The sequence below is a fragment of the Pyrgilauda ruficollis genome, unplaced genomic scaffold, assembly GCF_017590135.1.
Source record: "Pyrgilauda ruficollis isolate IOZ18807 unplaced genomic scaffold, ASM1759013v1 scaffold161, whole genome shotgun sequence".
In the NCBI taxonomy this organism is placed as follows: domain Eukaryota; kingdom Metazoa; phylum Chordata; class Aves; order Passeriformes; family Passeridae; genus Pyrgilauda; species Pyrgilauda ruficollis.
The window spans coordinates 631719-651007 of NW_024514876.1; the positions used below are offsets into that span (position 1 = coordinate 631719).

At 63.3% G+C, this 19289-nt stretch overlaps 2 protein-coding genes across 4 annotated transcripts; both read left to right on the top strand.

Annotated features, from left to right (window-relative positions):
• The first annotated feature begins 39 nt into the window (after window positions 1–39).
• On the top strand, window positions 40–15318 carry LOC121351183 (signal transducer and activator of transcription 5B). 3 transcript variants are annotated; one of them, XM_041463113.1, is made up of 19 exons: window positions 40–105; window positions 9730–9867; window positions 9952–10108; window positions 10192–10281; window positions 10424–10598; window positions 10672–10802; window positions 10893–11044; window positions 11120–11275; window positions 11357–11536; window positions 11673–11760; window positions 11860–11982; window positions 12132–12224; window positions 12342–12548; window positions 12725–12819; window positions 12886–13016; window positions 13668–13838; window positions 14041–14092; window positions 14280–14387; window positions 14455–15318. In XM_041463113.1, the coding sequence occupies exons 2-19, from the start codon at window positions 9740–9742 to the stop codon at window positions 14579–14581; spliced, it is 2364 nt and encodes a 787-aa protein (XP_041319047.1). In that variant the 5' UTR covers window positions 40–105; window positions 9730–9739; the 3' UTR covers window positions 14582–15318. The 3 variants fall into 3 exon arrangements, with proteins under 3 accessions (XP_041319047.1, XP_041319044.1, XP_041319048.1); XM_041463110.1 differs by lacking the exon at window positions 40–105 and adding an exon at window positions 6466–6575; XM_041463114.1 differs by lacking the exon at window positions 40–105 and adding an exon at window positions 6467–6575 and having other exon boundaries at window positions 13668–13823.
• A 123-nt stretch (window positions 15319–15441) lies between these two features.
• Window positions 15442–18359, top strand: GHDC (GH3 domain containing). Its single transcript, XM_041463115.1, is given in 6 exon segments — window positions 15442–16057; window positions 16139–16272; window positions 16347–16923; window positions 17177–17325; window positions 17327–17425; window positions 17529–18359. Coding segments are annotated over 6 exon segments (1383 nt in total). The 5' UTR covers window positions 15442–15834; the 3' UTR covers window positions 17730–18359.
• Window positions 18360–19289: the final 930 nt, after the last annotated feature.

The following is a 19289-nucleotide window of genomic DNA, read 5'->3' on the forward strand; positions in this document are numbered from 1 at the left end:
GGCCGGGCCGGGGCGCGGCGGGGGCAGAGCGGCGGCGGAGCCGAGCGCCGGGAGCTGCCGGGAGCCGCGGGAGCAGCGGAGCCGCAGCCGCCGCCGCGGCCGCAGGTGGGCAAGGGCGGGAGCGCGGAGCCGGCACTGGTGCCAGGACCGGACCGGACCGAACCGGACCGAGCGGGCCCGGACCCCGTCCGCCTTCCGCAGCAGGGCCGGGCGGGGAGCGGCGCGGCCGGGGCCGAAGCCGGGGCGTTCTAGTCCGGTCCGGTCCGGTCCGGTCCGGTCCGCACTGTCGGTGTTTCGTAACCCCGGGCGGGCGCAGCTGGGCCGGGCGCGGGGCTCGGCGGGAGCCCGGCTGGGCCCGCGGGCCCCTGGGCGGGCGGAGGCGGCAGTGGGGCCGCTCCGAGGGGGCGGCGGGTACGTCCCGGGCCCGTCCTGGTGCCGCGGCGCATCCCGGGGCGGGGGCGCTCCTCGCCCGGCGGAGCGGGGCCGGTTTTCGCACGCGGGCCCCGCCGGAGCCGCGGCCGCGGAGGGCGGCTCCGAGTCCCGGTCCCGGGCCGAGGGGAGGATCCGGGACGGCGCGAGGAGTCCCGTGCAGTGCCGGGGGGGTCCCGCCGCAGGCAGCACACCGAACCGGGATGGCGGGAGTGCGAGCCCCGGTGCTGTCGGTGGCACACGCGGCTCCGCGCCGCGGGGCGGGTGGGATCGTTCCCCGGCGGGAGCAGGGACGCCACGGGGACCGCGGCGCCCGGTGGCCTTTCACCCAGCTCGGGCGCGGCCGGTGCCTGGGAGCCCGCGGGAGCCGCGGCCACCTGTCCAGCGGGTTACGGAGCTGTCAGGGCTCCGTGCCCGGCCGGCCCCGGGCTCGTGCCAGGCCGGCCCCGGGCAGCTCCTGCTCGGCGGCTCCGGGGCTCCAGTGTTCGGCTCGTACCGGCGCTGCTGAGCTCGTCCCGAGCTGCGCTGGCACCGCCGATGGGCCGGGGCTGTTGGCTCGTTCAGTTCTCCGTGAATTGCCGTGCTGGGCACACCGTGGCACAGGGGCAGTGACCAGCAGCGGTTTGGTCACAGTGTCTGGGGCACGTTGTGGAGGGAAGACAGGGCTGGGCTCAGGGTAGCTCAGCGTGGTTTGCCCATAGCAGGAGCATTGCACACAATGTCCCTGTGGTGCCGGGCCCTTGGTTAGAGCAGGACATTCCTGGTTGTGGGCTGGCTCGCTGTGCTGGCTGCCTGCGGCCAGCCCGGGTCCCTGCAGTGCTCGTGCCTGTGCCCAGAGCACTGTGAGCCCCAGCAGTGGCATGCGAGGGGCACTTAGTGCAGGCACAGTGAGGTGCTCTGCAGAGCCTCACCACTGCCCTGGGCATCGGGATCCAGCCCTCCACGGTGGGAGCTCTCTCCTCCAGGTCCCAACTCCTGGCCCAGGTCCTTGTGCTCCTGAAGCCATCAGGATGGCAGCCTGACCTGATGTGGTTCCAAGGATGTGAAGATGGAGACTGTCTCCCTGGGTTTTTTAACTGTTCCTGGGGAGCTGCTCATCCCTGGGGCTGGAGAGGGCTGTGCTATGCCCTGCTGTGCCGTGGGTGCATCATGAGGAGGAGGAGGAGTTCTGGGGTGGGCTGAGAGGTGCCAACAACCTGTGTGCAGGACATGGGAGAGCTGGGCTGGGAGCAGGGCGTGACAGGTGGCTGTCAGCCACTCTGTGTTTTGTGGCAATTTGACAGTGCCCTGCTTTGGGGGTGTTGGGTCCCTACAGTTGTCACTAGAGCCACCTTCACTGGGTCTGCTGCACCTGCCTTGTGCCAAGGCCAATGCTTTGGGGCAGGGTTAGGGATGCTCTCACCATACAGGGAGCTGCAGCTGGGGATGCTCAGCACAGGGCACACAGAGTCTCTGGAGGGACCTTCCCCTCTCGCTGTAGGGGAAGTGCTGACTCCAAAGTGACTGTGAAGGCTTTGCCATGGGGTTTCCCAGCTCTCTCTCGAGTGATAGCAAAACTCAGATACCCTGCTTGCAAAAAATCCCTGCTCCCTGCACTCTGCGACGCCGTGGGCGGCGAGTGGCGACTGCTTTGGGCCGAGTACACTGAAGCGGCCCCATCAGCCGGGAAATTACTTTCTAGTTTGCAAGGAATGACTGTAAGGTGGGTCACACTCAACAGGCTTCACGGCAGCCCGGGGATGCCAGTGGGATGGCAGGCAGGGTGAATGGGACCTCCCTGCCATCAGCATCCCCTGGGTACCTGTGCTGGTGGCAGCATCCCTCTGCCTGCCCGGCTGTGGTGACTCCCAGTGTCCAACACACTGTGAGTGCTGCCCTTGAAGCAGCCACTGCAGGGAAGCCAGAGCATGGCTAGGGTTAGGGTTAGGGTTGGAGTGCCCAGCTTGCCAGCACGGATCAGGACTCGGCTCTGCAGCCATGCAGGCAGCTCCAGCCTGGGAGGCCGTGCTGGCTCCGGGGCTCCGGCACGCTCCGGGAGAAGTAGCCTCGACAGCTGTAATGTTTCTGTGGCATGCCTTTCCTTTCATGGGGTGTCTATTTTGCAACCCCCAAGTGTTTTGATCCCGGGAGGAAGGGGGCGGGGGTGTTTACCCTGGCACCGCATGGCTGGTGCAGGGATCCAAGTGGTGCTGGGCATGCCTGAATTTCACATGCAGCAACAGTTCTAGCAACATCTGCTGGCTGATAAAAGGTAGGCTGCTGCACGTCGCTGCTCCCGCCGCGTTGGGAAACGTCGAGGGGGAGGCACACTGTGAACACGGCTTCCTGGCCGATAGGGCTGAGCTGACTTGCTGATAAAGCAGAATCCACCCATCTGGCTGCACCAGAGGGGCCAGGAGCACAGGCTGCTCGCAGGCACTCAGTGCTTCCCTGAGTGCTGGGTCCTGCTTCCCACTGTATCAGGAATGATGTGCCGCCGAGCTGGGGCAGCCACAGCAGCATAGCTGAACCACAGCACAGTCACAACCCATTCCCGGTTCAAACAGTCACTGGTGAGTTTTGCAATCTCCATTTTCAGTGTAACTTTGTGTTATGAGCTGGTTTATAGCACAGCTCTGCTGGGGAGGGAACTGGGGAAAAGGGTGGTGCTGGAGAGCCACTGCCTTGAAGAGCCAGAGCAGCGACCCAGCCCTGCCCACCATGTGCTGGGTGCTCATTCTGTCCGGCCTCTTGTCCCTATCACTCAGTGGCCCTGCAAAGCCTTTAGCAGAGGAAGAGGCTGCTCTTGCTGGCAGTTCTGAGTCCCTGCACCAGCTGGAACCACTGTAAAATGATCTTTGTCCTCTCTGGTGTGAATACTCGACCCTGGTGCTGTTGGGCTGTGGGCCCAGGGGTGCAGCTTCTCTGGTTCTGCTTGTGGATATGCTGTGGTGAGGCTTATGGTGCAGCTCGGGGGCAGGGGCTCTGCTGCTGCTTCAGGGGCTGGAAAGCCCATCCCAGGGCCAGGAAAGCCAAAACCCACCTGGATGTATTTGTGTGTGTATGGATGCACGCTGTGCTTCACCCCTCTCTTGATTTGACTGAGGATTTTGCTGCACAAACCACTGACGTTGGTTGTTTTATTCTCTGTCTGACTAGTCCCCCCTCCTGCCAGCATCCCTGGATGTCTGTGTATCTCCTCTTCCAAAGGCAAGGCTATACTCCTCTCCATCCTGCAGAGCTGCTGCAGCTCCTGGGGATGAACTCTGGGAGTGCAGTGGGGGGATGCAGGAGCTGCTCTGGTGTCCCTCTGGCTCTCCCTGCTCACCAAAAGCTTCACATCCAAAAGCTCTCCCTGCTCACCAAAAGCTTCACATCCAAAAGCTTCTGCTGTGCCAGCTGGGCTGGCCCTGCAGGACAGCCATGCCAGGGGTGAGGAGGCTCCTGCACCATGTCCCCAGCCCCAAGGAGAGCTGGAGCATGGCACTGATCTGAGGGGATGGATGCAGCCAGAGCAGTGCCGTTGGTGCCCACCTGGGTCCTGCCCAGCAAATCCAGTCTGGCTGTGGGTGGATTAGTGCCATTGTGTGAGCTCACTGGAGCATGGCAGAGAAAATGAAATTGTGTCTCCAGACCCCAATCGGGACTAATTCGATGCTGAAATGAGTTTAATCCTCAGGTCCTTCGCCCGGCCTGTCCCTCCTGGGCTGGCGCAGGTCTGAGCAGGGATTAGCACCGAGCCAGGGACTGTGATGGATTTGGCCTTGGTGCAGGAGGCTGCCACAGAACCTGTGGGACCCCAGGGCTGTGCCCTCAGCGTGGCATCACAGGGATTTGGGGTTGGTCATTATTAGTGTGGAGGGAAAATCCCTTCCTTGAGTGTCCTGGCATGGGGCAGCTGCACGTCCCTGCCCGGGCAAGGCCAGAGTCTGGGATGCTGCAGGTGGTCAGTGGCTTTGTGCCTGCCCTGGGATTCCCCCACCAAGGCAGGGGAAGCTCCAGAACTCTGAGCTGGCAACTCCCTGCTGTGCCAGCCCCAAAGCTAGTTAATTCAGCTGCTTGGCCCCAGGGAGCCAGGAGTAATTAAAGCTCTGCCCAGCCTCTCTAATCCTGTCTGCGGGTTTGTGGCGGGGGCAGCACCAGTGCTGGCAGGGACTGGGCTCCCCACGGTGGATGTCCTGCAGGAGCCACACTGGACTCATGCCCATGGGGCTGGCTGGGCACTGGGCTCTGCTGATGTGGCTGCACCATGTGTCCTGCCCAGCAGTGCTGGTCCTGCTGCATGCTCAGTGTCTGAAGGAATCCCACTGGTGCCTGGGCAGTGCCTGTATCTGGCTGTGCCTGCCCCAGGGTGCCTCTTGGTGCACTGAGGTTTTGTCGAGGTTCCAGCCATTGGATTCAAGGGATTTTGCTGGGTATTTTGGTGGTTTTGGTTTGACGCAGGTTTCTGGGCTTCTCTGATTGGAAGAAATCTGAAGTGAGGAGGAAAACCTTTCCCAAGGGTGGCAAATGCTAGCAGGCAGAGAGCCTGGCCCGTGGTGCGAGATGAGCTGTCAGCAGCCCCCAGCACTGATGCCCCTGGCACCAGTCCCCACCTGGGGCATCTCTGCCTGTGTGGGACTGGTGTCCCCTCTGGGCAGCATCAGGTCATGCATGTGGTGCAATTCACGGTGTGGATTCTCTGCTTTCGGCTCTCAGAGCTGCTGGGACACTTGGACAGTCCTGGTGCTACTAGTTCCACCTCTGCCTACCTACTCTGCTGCTGTGGGGCTTGTCGCCTGTGCTCTTGGTGGGCACGTTGGGTTACCAGAGCCAGCCATGCCTCTTTCATGAGTGTCATAGTACAGATGTTTCCAGTGTGGGCTGAGTGGTTCAGCTGCCTCCTCCCCGATGCCACCAGGGCGAAGCCATCAGTTGCTGCCACTTTCTGTGGGAGACAAACAAACCCCATCAAAGCATGGAGCTTCTAGAAGGAGCTCGCTCCCGAGCCCGTGGGCACTGCCACCTCCCAGGCAGAGCTGGAAACCACAGGCCGGTGTAAAACATGCGAGCAGCCCTTGGCCTCTGTGCCGGCTCCACAGTGCGTCGGTGCCGCAGCTCTGAGCAGGGCTGGGGGCTGTTCACCATCACCCGGCGCTCCCGCTGCAGGCTCTGCTCCAGGGCCGTGAGCGAAGCTGGGGGTGCAGGTCAGGGGGTCCCGTCTCCCCCCATTGCCGAACTCCTGCATGGCTCCCTGGGGTCCCTCCCTGGCTCTCCAGCCAGCCACGGAGCTCAGTGCCGGCTGAGCACAGAGGCTGTGCCTGCTCTGGCACCGGGGCGGTGTGAGGGGCCGACGGGCAGAGTGTGCCGCCCCGCCGGCAGCCGTGGCAGAGGTGGCTGCCAGCACTCGGGGGCAGGCTGTCCCGCGCAGGCACCTGACATTTTGGAAGGAAATAGCTGCTCTCTGCTCCTTCCTGTAGTGCGCAGCCAGCGAAACGGCCGCCCGGGAGCCCGGCTGTGCCCGCCCCGAGCCGTAGCCGGGCTGTCCTGGGGCCGGACGCCAGAGCGGCGCGGGGGCAGAGCGGGGCCTGAGCGCGGTGAGGGCGGCTGCAGGACGGGGCACTGCACACCAGGCTCCAGCGGGGCCTGAGGGCGGCTGCAGGACGGGGCACTGCACACCAGGCTCCAGCGGGGCCCTGCGGTGAGCTGGTGCGGGCAGGGGGCCGCTGAGGGCGGAGGGGTGGCTGTGTATGTGTGGGTAACCGGAGCCCTCCGCTGTGCCGAGCGCCCGCTCCCGGCTGTCACCTCCACCGTGTCCGGGGCCCGGCTGGGGGCCGGATCCTGCCCTGAAGGGATCTTGCTTGGAGCCGCCCACCTCGGAGGGCTGCAGGACAGCTTCCCGCCGGGCCTGCCGGGGGCAGCGGCAGCGCTGGCTGCGGCAGCACCGGAGCCCCTCGGCGGCACCACCGCAGGGTGCAGGGTCCGGCCCTGCGGCCACAAGCGGGGCCGGCTCTGACCTGGAAGCGATCGCGGGTTCCCGGAGGTGCCGAGAAACCACGTGTCCGTGTTTACTGCGGCGGGAGGCGCGGCGGGCGCAGGGCCGCTGCCGCCGGAGCCCAGCGCCGCGCCCCTGCCCCGGGAAGACACCGCTCCGGAGACCCCCGGGCTGCCAGAGCACCGGGCGAAGGGCAGTGCGGGAGCCGAGGGACTGCGTGGGTCGAGGGAGTGGGGTGGAGGGTTATAGCCAGAGCCCAGTGGTCCCCCCAGGCCTTTGGCTAGCCCTTGGCCCCTGCCTGGCCCTTCACGGCACGGGTCTGGGCAAGAGGCTGCTGTCGGGGGCTGTGCCAGCACCACGGCAGGGGTGTCCTGCTCACGAGGAGGTCTTGGGGCTGGCTCAGTGCAGGGAGCGTCCCGCGGCAGATTGCAGTGAGCATCCCGTGCAGAGCGTGCTCTGGCCCCGGGGTAGCTGCTGCTTGTGTTTGGGTTTTGCCGTGCTCGTGGCATGTGGGAAGCTGCTGCTGCCGTCCTCATCCTGTGAGGCATTTCCCTCCTTTTGTCTGCCCACGGATGTGCTCTGGTTCTCCTGCAGCTGGCAACTTGCTGGTGCCTACTGCCACTGTGCCTGCAACCCTTTCCCAGTGTGATCATGTCAGTCCCCTGGTTGCCCCCAGCCCCAGCAGAGCTGCCACCTTCCCCGTCTTCCCCTCCCCTCGCTGCTACCTCTGGCCTTCTGAGCGCCCTTTTTGAGTGGGTTTCTCCTGTTTTGCATTGGGTTTGGCAGTGCTTCCCCGTCAGCAGTGGGCAGTGAGGCCATAAGAGGCAGAAATGATGTCTGCTGGCTCCCCTCTCTCTCCTCTGTCCCTGTGTTGCTGGGGTCCCTCTCTACAGCTCTCAAGTCTGTCCTCAGCAGTGGTCCTGCCCCGGGAAGCTGCTGCCTGTGCCCCTTCACAGGCAATAAGTCTGATGAGCACGTCGCTGTGGCTTGTCGAGTGCTGCTGGTTAACCGAGCTGCAGTGACGGGTGGGTTACAGCTCGCTGCCAGTGAGTAAATGCAAAGTAGCCTAAACCACTACAATTATCTGCCTCTTGCAGTTGTTGGAGTGCTCATGGAGCCGGTGGCTGCCGTGTGTAGCTGATCCACGCCAGTGCTTGAGGCTGCAGTGGCCCTGCTGGGGCTGGAGGTGGCATTGGGGTGGGTGAATGTCCCTGGACATGGGGGTGGATCTGTCCCTGGGCTCCCATCCCTCGGGCAGCTGCTGGTGCCACCGAGGAGTGTGATGCTGGAAAGTGATGTTAGGCATGGTCCAGGCCAGGACAGTGGCTGCCAGCAGCAGCCAGGTGCAGGAGCAGGGCTGCCTTGAAAGGGACCACAGTGGGATCATGGTGCTGCAGCTTATGCTGACACAGAGTTGCTGCCCCAGCTGTGCTGAGTCTCACGGCCAAAAGTCTTCCCATGGCACTGGTTGCTTGTGCTGGGGTGGTCAAGGTACCCTGCAGCCCGTGGTGAAGTTTGGTTTGCCCACAGGTGGGACATGGAGACAAAAATGAGACAAATTTTTCCCAGGGAAATTGCATGTCCTTCTGCATTGACAATGTCTGTGGAGGTGGTGCTCAAGCCTGGTGCAAATGGTGTTTTGGGACACACACCAGGTGAGCTCTGCCACTGTCAGTCACTGCACAGCCCCTTGTAGAGGCACATGTGGTGCTGGTGCTCCTGCTCCCAGGCTGGCACTGGCCGAATGCAGTGCCTGCCAGCTCACCACAGAGCAGCCAGAGACTCGTTGCTTAACAACATGCTAGAGTGGAGTAGGAAGTGTTTTGCACTGTGAGATGGGAAGAGATCACCATTTTATCAACAGGCAGGGCAGTGTCTGTTTGCTCTGTGTCCGTGCAGATGTCCCCACAGTACTGGGGACTTCGGTCACTTTGTGGTGCAGTGGCACTGGCATGGCTGTTCTTGACTCTGCCCCTTATCAAGCGTCCACAATTTCCAACAGCAGCATGTCCTGCTGTCAGCCATCCCACCTTCCCTTTCCTCCTTGCTGGCGTTCTTCTGCCTGCCCAGGCCCCTCCTTGCCAGCAGCATTTCCAGCTTGGTGATTTCTGTGAATGTGGAAACGTTCCTCCCTTTTTATAGAGGAAAAATTCATTTTTAGCCAGCTCTGGGTTATTGTTCCTCTTCCTGTTCAGGGGCGGGTGTGCGTGGCTCGGGGGCTCCGGCTGTGGCTGCTCCACTCGGACCTGCTGCCACTGTCCCCCAGCATGTGCCCCTGACTGTGTGACAGCACCAGCTCTTTTGGAGCCCTGTGGGCCACTGGGTATTTCTGAGGCCGAACAAAATGCTTCAGGGAGGGGTGGAAGCACAGTCCCCGCTGGCTCAGCCCCTCTGCTTGTCACCAGCCGTTGCAGTGATCAGGTTCTGGCCTAGTCACCTGGCCTTGGGACACATCCAAGGCCTTGCGCCCCTGCCTGGCCCCTCTGTGTGGTGCCAAATCCCAGGTGGATAGAGTGTGAGTGTATCTAAATGCTGTTTACTGTACTGCTGCCTCCTCACTCAGGGGGGACCTTGAGCGCCCTCAGACCCTCCTGTGTCACTCACTGTCACATCACCCTCACACAGCCAGCTGCAGGCTGTTTCTCCAGCCCCCTCTAGCCACAGGTGACTCAGGGGACACACTGGATTTTAGTAGAGGTGCTGTCACCACTGTCTCATCCCTGCCTGCCCCTCGGGGAGCCAAGGCTGTGTGGTGGGTGGAATCCCTGCATGGAGCCAGAGCCGCCCTAAAACTGCTTTGGGAAGGTCCATGTGTCTCCACCAGAACATGGGGTACACAGCGGCCCTGGCACTGGGGACTTGTCAGGGACTGTGGTGCCACGTGGGCTCTTGGGGCTGGGGCTGTTCCTGCCTGCTGGCGCTGCCAGGGTGTGGGCAGGAGCGGGGTGAACGCAGGGGGGGCCTCTGCTCTGCGTCACCCTGGATTTCTGGGCAGCCCTTCCTCCCCCTGGCCTGTTTCCTCATTCGCGTGGCCAGCGATGGCTGCGATCCCGTGGTGCAGTGAGGGGAAATGAGAACCATGTGGAGAGGCCATGCAGAGGCACGTCCCTGGCCCTGGGCACCCCCAGGGCTGTTCCTAGAAAAGGGGGTGACTCAGAGTCAGGGTCCACTGCCCCCGCATGCCCTTTCTTTCAGCAGCTGGAGACAGCGCTGGCAGCACCAGGGACTCCGGGCACTCCCGCCGAGGGTGTGGGTACAGCGGGGGCCAGACCCCTTGGAGCACAGTGCCTGCCTGTCTCCTGCTGGAGCTGAGACAGTGTGTCTCCCTGACAGTGTGTCTCCTGCAGGTGCTGAACCATGGCGGTGTGGATCCAGGCCCAGCAGCTCCAGGGCGAAGCCCTGCGGCAGATGCAGGCGCTCTATGGGCAGCACTTCCCCATCGAGGTGCGGCATTACCTGTCGCAGTGGATCGAGAGCCAGGCATGGTAGGTCAGGGTGTGCCCTTCCCAGGGGGTGCTGCGGCTGCCCCGGGGTACAGGTGCCCTGACACCTCTCTGCTCCGCATGCAGGGACTCCATCGACCTTGACAACCCCCAGGAGAATGTGAAGGCGACACAGCTTCTGGAGGGGCTGATCCAGGAGCTGCAGAAGAAGGCAGACCACCAAGTGGGTGAGGACGGCTTCCTGCTGAAGATCAAGCTGGGGCACTACGCCACGCAGCTGCAGGCGAGTGGGGGGCTGTGGGCAGGGGTGCAAGGCCAGGGGGGGTCCCTGCCCTGTGCCTGGCTCAGGCAGTGCTCTCCCCACAGAACACGTATGACCGATGCCCCATGGAGCTGGTGCGCTGCATCCGGCACATCCTCTACCACGAGCAGCGGCTGGTGCGGGAGGCGAACAACGTGAGTGCGGGCTGGGAGGGGTGAGAGAGGGACAGGGTGGGGGGATGCTCAGGGGCTCTTCTCCGTGATGATGGGAGCAGCCCTGAGGCAGGAATGGGGAGGGTCCCCTCGCCATGCTGAGCTCACCCTGTGTCCTGTGCAGAGCCCTTCCCCATCTGGCTCCCTGGTGGACGCCATGTCCCAGAAGCACCTGCAGATCAACCAGACCTTTGAGGAGCTGCGGCTCATCACTCAGGACTCGGAGAATGAGCTCAAAAAGCTGCAGCAGACACAGGAATACTTCATCATCCAGTACCAGGAGAACATGCGACTCCAAGGTGAGTGGGGGGCCGAGGGGCATGGGCCTGGGCTGCTGGCTGGGCCAGCTCTAACACCATGCCCTGTCCCCAGCCCAGTTCTCCCAGCTCTCCCAGCTGGGCCCCCAGGAGCGCATGTCACGGGAGACGACGCTGCAGCAGAAGAAGGCATCGCTGGAGGCCTGGCTGCACCGTGAGGCCCAGACACTACAGCAGTACCGTGTGGTGAGTGATGCCACCTGGCTCCCCATGATGATGTCCCCACGATGCCCTGTGACACTGTCCCTGCACCCCTGATGTTGTCCCACCTCGCAGGACCTGGCTGAGAAGCACCAGAAGACGCTGCAGCTGCTGCGCAAGCAGCAAACAACCATCCTGGATGATGAGCTGATCCAGTGGAAGCGTCGGCAGCAGCTAGCGGGGAATGGGGGCCCACCTGAAGGCACCTTGGATGTGCTGCAGACCTGGTGAGTGCCTGGTGGGGTGGGGTGGGATGGGACAGGGTGCTGAGCCCAGTGGGTGCTGAGCCCTGCTCCCCCCAGGTGTGAGAAGCTGGCAGAGATCATCTGGCAGAACCGGCAGCAGATCCGCCGTGCCGAGCACCTGTGCCAGCAGCTGCCGATCCCAGGCCCAGTGGAGGAGATGCTGTCAGAGCTGAACGGAACCATCACTGACATCATCTCTGCCCTAGTCACCAGGTACAAGTTGGGCCCAGCTGGGTGGGGGGCCAGGTTGGCCCTGCCCCCTTCGCAGCCCCCCTGATCCCCTTGCCCCCCCAGCACCTTCATCATCGAGAAGCAGCCCCCCCAAGTGCTGAAGACACAGACCAAGTTTGCAGCCACTGTGAGGCTCCTGGTGGGCGGGAAGCTGAATGTGCACATGAACCCCCCCCAAGTGAAGGCCACCATCATCAGCGAGCAGCAAGCCAAGGCCCTGCTGAAGAATGAGAGCACCCGCAAGTAATGCCAGGGGCTGGGGGTGTGTGGCAGGGGCTGCCATGGCAGTGGGGAGCAGGGTGTGGGGCAAGGGAAGGGCTGCACTTTGCACAGCTCCCAGTCCTGGTGTGCCCTGACTCCGTGTGCATTCCTGTGGCAGTGAGAGCAGTGGGGAAATCCTCAACAACTGCTGTGTGATGGAGTATCACCAGGCCACTGGGACACTCAGCGCCCACTTCCGCAACATGGTGAGTGCCCCTGTTCCCCGTCCTGTCCCCTTGTGTCCCTCTGTGTTCACCCTGTTGTCCCCATCTGTTCCTCCATGCTCACCCCTGGTGTCCCTGCAGTCCCTGAAGCGGATCAAGCGCTCGGATCGCCGCGGGGCTGAGTCAGTGACAGAGGAGAAATTCACCATCCTCTTCGAGTCGCAGTTCAGTGTCGGTGGGAATGAGCTGGTCTTCCAGGTGAAGGTAAAGCCACTGTGTCCCTTCTGCAGGCCCTAGATAAGCCATGGGCACTGTTCCCACAGGAGTAGAGCTGGGCTGGGGCCACATGGGTGCCCGTGGGTGATGCTCCCTTGGTGCCCCACAGCCCATTCCGGTCTCCTTCCTCTCGGCAGACACTGTCCCTGCCTGTGGTGGTGATTGTGCATGGGAGCCAGGACAACAATGCCACAGCCACCGTGCTTTGGGACAACGCCTTTGCCGAGCCTGTGAGTGCCAGTGTTGTGGGGGCAGGACAGGCCCCATCTGCCCGGTGTGGGAGTAGGGCTCAGCCTCATGGTGGGAAATCAGGCAGAGCTGCTTCTGACCATGCTCTCTGCCCCCAGGGCCGCGTGCCCTTTGCTGTGCCCGACAAGGTGCAGTGGCCACAGCTCTGCGAGGCTCTCAACATGAAGTTCAAGGCAGAGGTGCAGAGCAGCCGTGGGCTGACCAAGGAGAACCTGGTGTTTCTGGCACAAAAGCTCTTCAACAGCACCAGCTCCCACCTGGAGGACTACAGCAGCACCACAGTGTCCTGGTCCCAGTTCAACCGGGTAAGTGGCCTGGGCTCTGTCCAGAGCCCTGCCAGTGCTCATGCTTGTGGGGCTGGATGGGATGTACTGACCTAGGGGTCCCTGAGTCTCTGCTGCTGTGCCCAATGTCTGTGCTGTGTAACAGAGGCTCAGAGGCTAGTAACATTAGAGTGCTCATTATCTGGAGATTTCAACAGGAAAACCTGCCTGGGAGGAATTACACCTTCTGGCAGTGGTTTGACGGGGTCATGGAGGTGCTGAAGAAGCATTTGAAGCCGCACTGGAATGACGGGTAAGAGCCGCCCTGCCCTGTGCAGCCTGGCCCGAGCCCCAAGCCCTGACGCCCTACTCTGCCTAGGGCCATCCTGGGCTTCGTCAACAAGCAGCAGGCGCACGACCTGCTCATCAACAAGCCCGACGGGACCTTCCTCCTGCGCTTCAGCGACTCGGAGATCGGTGGCATCACCATTGCCTGGAAGTTTGACTCCTGTGAGTGTGTGCCAGGCACTGGCATCCCTGGACAGAGTATCCCTGGCCCCAGCCAGGCCACCTCATGCCTGGGGTACTGGCACTGCCACAGCAGGCATGCTGGAGTCATCCTCAGGAAAGAGGCGAGCACCAGAGCCCCCAGAATGCCTTGGCTGTCCCATGAGGAGTGGTGCTGCCCTTGCTCACTGCAGCCATGGCTGTGTCAGGCCCAAACACTGGCAGCAGCGGGGGGAGGAACCAGGCTGAGCCCTCCAACCCAGCCCTGGGGAATGATATGGACTGTATGAAATCCAGTTACTTGGTGGTGCTCCCCAGTGCAGGTGTTGTCAGGGGTGGTCTGACCCCATGCAGAAGTCTGTTGCTGTTCACAAGAGCGTCCTTTGGAGGGCCACATGACTGAGAAGCACCACAGAGCCCCATGGTTGGGGAACATGTCAGGATGAGGCCAGACCTGCCTTGGCTTTGCTGTGCCTCCTATCTTATCCCATTTTCTGGCGACCTGTGCTTTATGCTCAACTGTTGCTGGGGGAGGGATGCAGTGTGGGACATGCTGTTTGCTGCTTGATGTGTCCTCGCAGCCCACGTCTAGAGCACAGCCAGGAGCTGCTGCAGATTCCGTGATTCACCACGATCCTCGTGCTTGTCTTGCAGCTGAGAGGATGTTCTGGAACCTGATGCCTTTCACCACCAGGGACTTCTCCATCCGCTCCTTGGCTGACCGCCTCGGGGATCTCAGTTACCTCATCTACGTGTTCCCCGACCGGCCCAAGGACGAGGTGTTCTCCAAGTACTACACGCCGGTTCTCTGTGAGTCCACGCCAGGTAGCGCTGTCCCTTCACCCCACCTGTGTCCCCTCTTTTGTCCATCCAGCCAGGATGGAGCTGGTGTTGTCAGCATCCCCCTGCCCCGGGGCCACACCGGCCCCACAGGGGCTCTGCAGCGCCACGTGTGAGCCCCCAGCACTGCCCGGGGTCGTGGCATGTGCTGGTGCTTGGGGCCTCAGTGCTGCCTCCTTCTCTCTAGCAAAAGCTGTGGATGGATACGTGAAGCCACAGATCAAGCAAGTGGTGCCAGAGTAAGTGTGACCCTGAAGGCAGATCCTGGGCAGTGGTTGACCATTGAATTGGCTGGGTTGGGTGGCAGCCCAGGGCACTGAGGAGCTCAGGTCCACCACCAATGGCCACACTGGTGCTGAGCCTTGTGAGACATCTTGGTGACTTCACCCGTGGGGCACCCAGTGCTCACGAGACCCTTCCCCACAGGTTTGTCAACGCATCAGGAGATTCTGCCCCTGGAGGGGCCACCTACATGGACCAGGCACCCTCGCCTGCCGTCTGCTCCCAGCCTCATTACAACATGTACACCCAGAAGTGAGTATCACGCCCCTATCCCTGTACTGCTGCAGCTGGTCCTCCCCTCACCGCCTGTCTCCCACAGCCCCGACCCTGTGCTGGACCCCGAGGGTGATTTTGACCTGGAAGACACGATGGATGTGGCGAGGCACGTGGAGGAGCTGCTGCGGCGCCCCGTGGACAGTCAGTGGATCCCCCACGCCCAGTCGTGACAGGCAGGCGCCTGGTCCCTTGCCCCTGGCCCCGGCGCTGCGGGGACTGTGCTGTGTTCGTGTCTCTGTGCCAGGGGACAGCGGGTGGGCCCTGCCCCCAGGATTTGCTCTGTGCTGCCCCGAAACACAGGCTGGCGTCCAGCTCTTTGGTGTTTATGCCCTTGTATAAACGGCAGCGGATTTGTCGCATGGTTTTCCTGTATGTTCCTTTTAAGAGGCCCAGCTTCGGCTTTCCGCTTCTGCCAGCACTGGCCCTGCAGCCCCTCACCCCCCGTGGGGCTGCTGGGGCGGGGGCCGCCAGCCCGGCCTCAGGTTCGCTTTCGCAGTCGTCACTAAGAATGTACATGTCGCCTTCTTGTTCTCCCCCGCGGCTCCGTTCCCAGGGGTGCGTGAGGGCAGAGGGCAGAGGAGGGGTTCTGCCAGGGCTCCCCCAGCCCGTGCTGGTGCTCTGCTCCACAGTGGCAGGGTCCCTGCACCTCATCTTCTCCTCTGCCCCCAAGGATGCAGGAGCCCCTCCGGCTCCCGGCCTCGGTGTCCCCTCTGGAGCCGGTGCAGCATGAGGGTGGCAGGGTGCGAGGGCACCCAGCGAGGGCAGTCGGGTGGGCAGGGGGTTTGGGGAAGCGGAGCCCTCTGCCCGCTGCTTCTCCCCTCGCCTGGGCGGGAAACTCTGGGGTCCTGGCCATGTTATTTTTCTATCACAGAGTAAATAAAGCACGGAATATTTTTGTAACACAAAAGCTCTGGGTGCCACGTGTGTCTTGGGACAGAGGTGGGTCCCTCTGGGGAGCTCCTCATCTTGGGTGCACCAGATGAATGCTGGGGCTGGGCCCGGTGCTCGGGGTTCCTATCCCCGAGGGCAGGGTTGTCGGGCCTCAGCGGGCAGAAGCTGGGCGAATCCTGGGGCTCTGTCCGGGCGGGAGGGCTGCCCTGAAGAGCAGGGGCTGGGGCCGTTTTTTCGGGCAAAAAGTAAAGTAAACCGGATCAATTGCCCTGTTTTTCCAAAGAGGGAGCTTACTCTTCATGGAGGGGTAGAGGGCGCTGGTACTGGGGGTTCAATTGCGGTTGAATTCCCCGCCGAGCGGGGGGCCCGGGGCGTGCTGTGTAAAGGTGAAAATGAAAATAAAACTGAAGCGGGGAGGGGGCGGCGCCGGGCGCGATAAATCTCCGTCATTTCTGCCGGAGGCGGAATAGCCGGGTGGGTGAGGGGGGTCCGGGGCCGGGTCCGTGCCCTGGGGCGGTGTCCGCATTCCGCGATGCTGCCGGCGGTGGCGGTGGCGGTGGCGGTGGCGGTGGTGGCCGTGGCTGTGGCTGTGGCCGTGGCCGTGCCCGCGCTACGGCACCGCTTAGTCCGTTCCGCGCTGCGCCGCGCCGGGCGCCGGTACCGGCGGCGGCTGGAAGCTCTGGACAGCGGCGTGCGGCTGCGACAGGAGCGGCGGCTGCGGCGCCTGCTGGGCACCGGCACCGGCACGGCCGGCGGTGAGCGCGGGGCTGCGGGAAGCGGGGCGAGAAGGGGTCGGTCCCGTGGTTGCCCTTCTCAACTTGTGCCTCTACCGGCAGGATGGGAGGAGTTCCAGGAGCGGCATCCCCTGGGGCAGCCCTGTCGGGACGAAGCGCCGGGGGTTCCGGTTCCACGGAACCTGCGTCTCTGGACTCTGCTCCCCGGCTGCTGGGACACCGACCCCCGGCTGCAGGTACGGGGAGCGGCGGGCGGGGTGGGCTCGGATCCCCGCGGGGTCTGCCTTCCTGACCCGACCCTTCCCCGCAGGGCTCCCTGCTCTACCTGGATGCCCTCGGCGCCGCCTTTCCACGGGCACTGGCCCGCCGGGGCACGGCCCTGCTGCACTGGAGCCCCGGCTGTCCCCGCGCCCCGGCGGGGTGGCCGCTGCCCACCCTGTACTGCACGCCGTGCGCGGCGGCCGTGCTGCCCTCGCGGGCCGCTGCGCTGCGGGTGCAGCTGCTCTTTGCCCTGCGGCAGCGTGCCCTGCATGTGCTGGAGGCCGGGCTGGCAGCCGAGCTGCACGATGCGCTGGTGACCCTGCGCACTGAATGGCCTCGACTGGCCCAGGAGCTGGAGTTGGGCAGGCTGAGCCCCCAGCCCGGGCTGCCCGAGGGGGTGCGGGACCAGCTGCAGGCACTGCTGACCCCCGCTGTTGCCCGGGCAGCGGAGCTCCGTGCTGAGTGTGCCCGCGGCTTCGAGGGCATCGCGTTGCGCCTGTGGCCACGGCTGGAGGTGGTGGTGGTGAGGACGATGTGTGGTGCAGAGCGACTCTACTGCGACTCCCTCCGCCAGGCTGACTGCCAGGGGCTGCCCTTCTACTGCCCCTTCTACCAGGCAGCAGGAGGTGAGTGTCCCTACGCTGGCGTGTCCCCATGGCCTGCCCTGCGTGCCCACAGGGAACTGCTGCCATATGGCAGCACAGATCTCCCTGCCCCAACAGATGCTGGTGCATCTCTGTGCTGCATTCCCTTCCTGTGACCTCAAAACAGCTCACTCCTGGCACCAGCAAAATCTCCCCCTTGGAGAGGGGTGAGGCTTCTGTGGGCAAGGATGGGGAGTCTGGGGAGCTCACATTGCCATATGCTGTCTCTGCCCAGCCCTGCTTGGTGTAAACCTGTGGCCAGTGGAGCCAGTGGCCCGATTTGTGCTGTGCCCTGACTGGGCTTTCTGTGAGTTCCTGCCCTGCCTGGCCAGCAAGGAGCCTGTGCTGCAGCACAGGAAGCTGGCAGCTTTAACCTACGCATGGTTCTGCTCCAGGTGACTCTTCGGGGCCCTGTGCCCCCCACTACGAGGTGTTCATGGAGCTGCAGGGCCTGCGGGACCTGTCGGAGGGGCAGCGCTACAAGGTGAGTAGGACAGGGCTCTGCTCTGGGGCTGTGTGGGGTGGCTGAAGGACACAGCTGGTGTGTCAGTGTGGGACCAGCACAGGCAGCTGCCCTCTCTTCGCAGCTGGACCAGTGTCTCCAGGAGGATTTCCCCATCTACAAATCCTTCCGCTTCAAGGGCAGCATCGGGCCCCTGCGCCTGCACCTGGTGATGCCCAGGACCTTCACCCGGCTGCGGGAAGCACTGGGCTCCCCCGTGCCCATGCCCAGGGTCCTGCGTGAAGAGCAGCTGCTGCAGCTCATCCAGGGAGCAGTCATCTCCTAGGGCATCTCCTGCAGCCTTTCCACCCTGGGGTTCACTTGGCACGCACCCTCTGAGGAGGGACTGTGTCCCTGGGGTGGGAGGGCGGGGGGACAAGGGTGCCCATCCCCAAGGGTTTGGCTGAGTGGAGCAAATGGAGACAGTGAGCTTGACTGTGATCCATGGCAGCAGCAGGCACCGCTGGGCACCACTCAGTGCTGCTGTGGAGATGGAGCAGGAGCTTGGGAGCCTCACGGGGCAGCGGGATCCTGCAGCTGCAGGACCCCCTCACTCAGTGCCTTGGCAGCACCTGCAGCTGCAGTGGAGTGTGTGCCTTTCCCAAGGGACCACTGTGCACCACAGCCCGTGGCTGAGGCAGAGGGCTCAGCAGAAACCTGCAGGAGCAGGAGGAGCAGAAGAGCTGTGCCTCATCACTGAGCACTGGGGCCCTGTGGCATTTTGTCCCCTGGCAGGGACACTGCGGGCACGGCTCAGGTGGCTGGTGGTGGCAGGTGTCACAGAGCAGCCCCAGCTGGGATTCAGTGCGTGTCCACTGGTTTAAGAATAAGCTCTGGTGAGGGCTGCTTTTAATGTTTTGAAAACCAAATGCAAAATAAAGGAGGATTATCTTTTTAAAATAAATAAAGGACTGCACTCTGGGATTGATTTTTTAGACTATTATTTTTAATCTTCATTAAAGAGATTGCTCGAACAGTGTGATTGCTCTGGGGGCTGAGGAGTTGCTGCTGTTCTCAGGGGTCCTGGGGAAGGGGCAGTCATGAATATTTAACCAGCTGAGCACTCTGGGGGCACCAGGCTCTTTGTGCCTTTGAGGCACATGTGTACCATCGGGAGGGACTGGTCATTTCCCCTCCTGCTCATTAAGGGTTATTTCCAGGGCTGGTGAGGGCGTGTGGGGCACCTGCTGTGCCGCAGCTGCTGCTGGTGGGCAGGAGATGATGTCTTGAACAAGGCTCACACAAAGCAAAGCATCCCCCGGCACAGCCGAGACCCTGCCAGGGATGAACCAGGCTGAGGCCTGCGCTCCCACCCCTGCTGGAAAAACCTGCAGCAAAATTTCTGCTCCAGGTCGGGGAGAAGCTTTGCCTTGGGCTGGGAGCACCCTGAAACAAAAGCCTCGAGGCGCCTGCCTGGCAGAGCCGTGCGGGGCCGGGGCTGCGGGGGGCGGCTCTGCTGGCACTGCCGTGCCTGGGCACCACCCCGGTGGGAGGGCAGGCTGCTGGGCAGGGCCAGGCTGCTGAGTGCCCGGCTGCCTTTGGATGCCAGGCTGCAGGGTGGATTTGAGTGCCCGGCTGCAGGGAGCAGTTTGTTTTGGGTGCAGGCTCGTTTGTGCTGCTGGTACCAAGGCTGGAGGGTCCGGGTACCCGGCTGAAGGATGCCAGGCTGGGTTTGCGTGCCCGGCCGCAGGGTGCGGGCTCGGCCGGGGTCCCACGGGGATGGGGCGGCTGCCGGGCCCGGGCGCTGCGGCGCTGGGCGGAGGCCGGGGATGCCCCGGCGGTGGAAGGTGCAGGTACCCGGTGCCCGTCCGCGCTCCCCGCCGCTGCAGCCCGGGGCTCGGGGGCC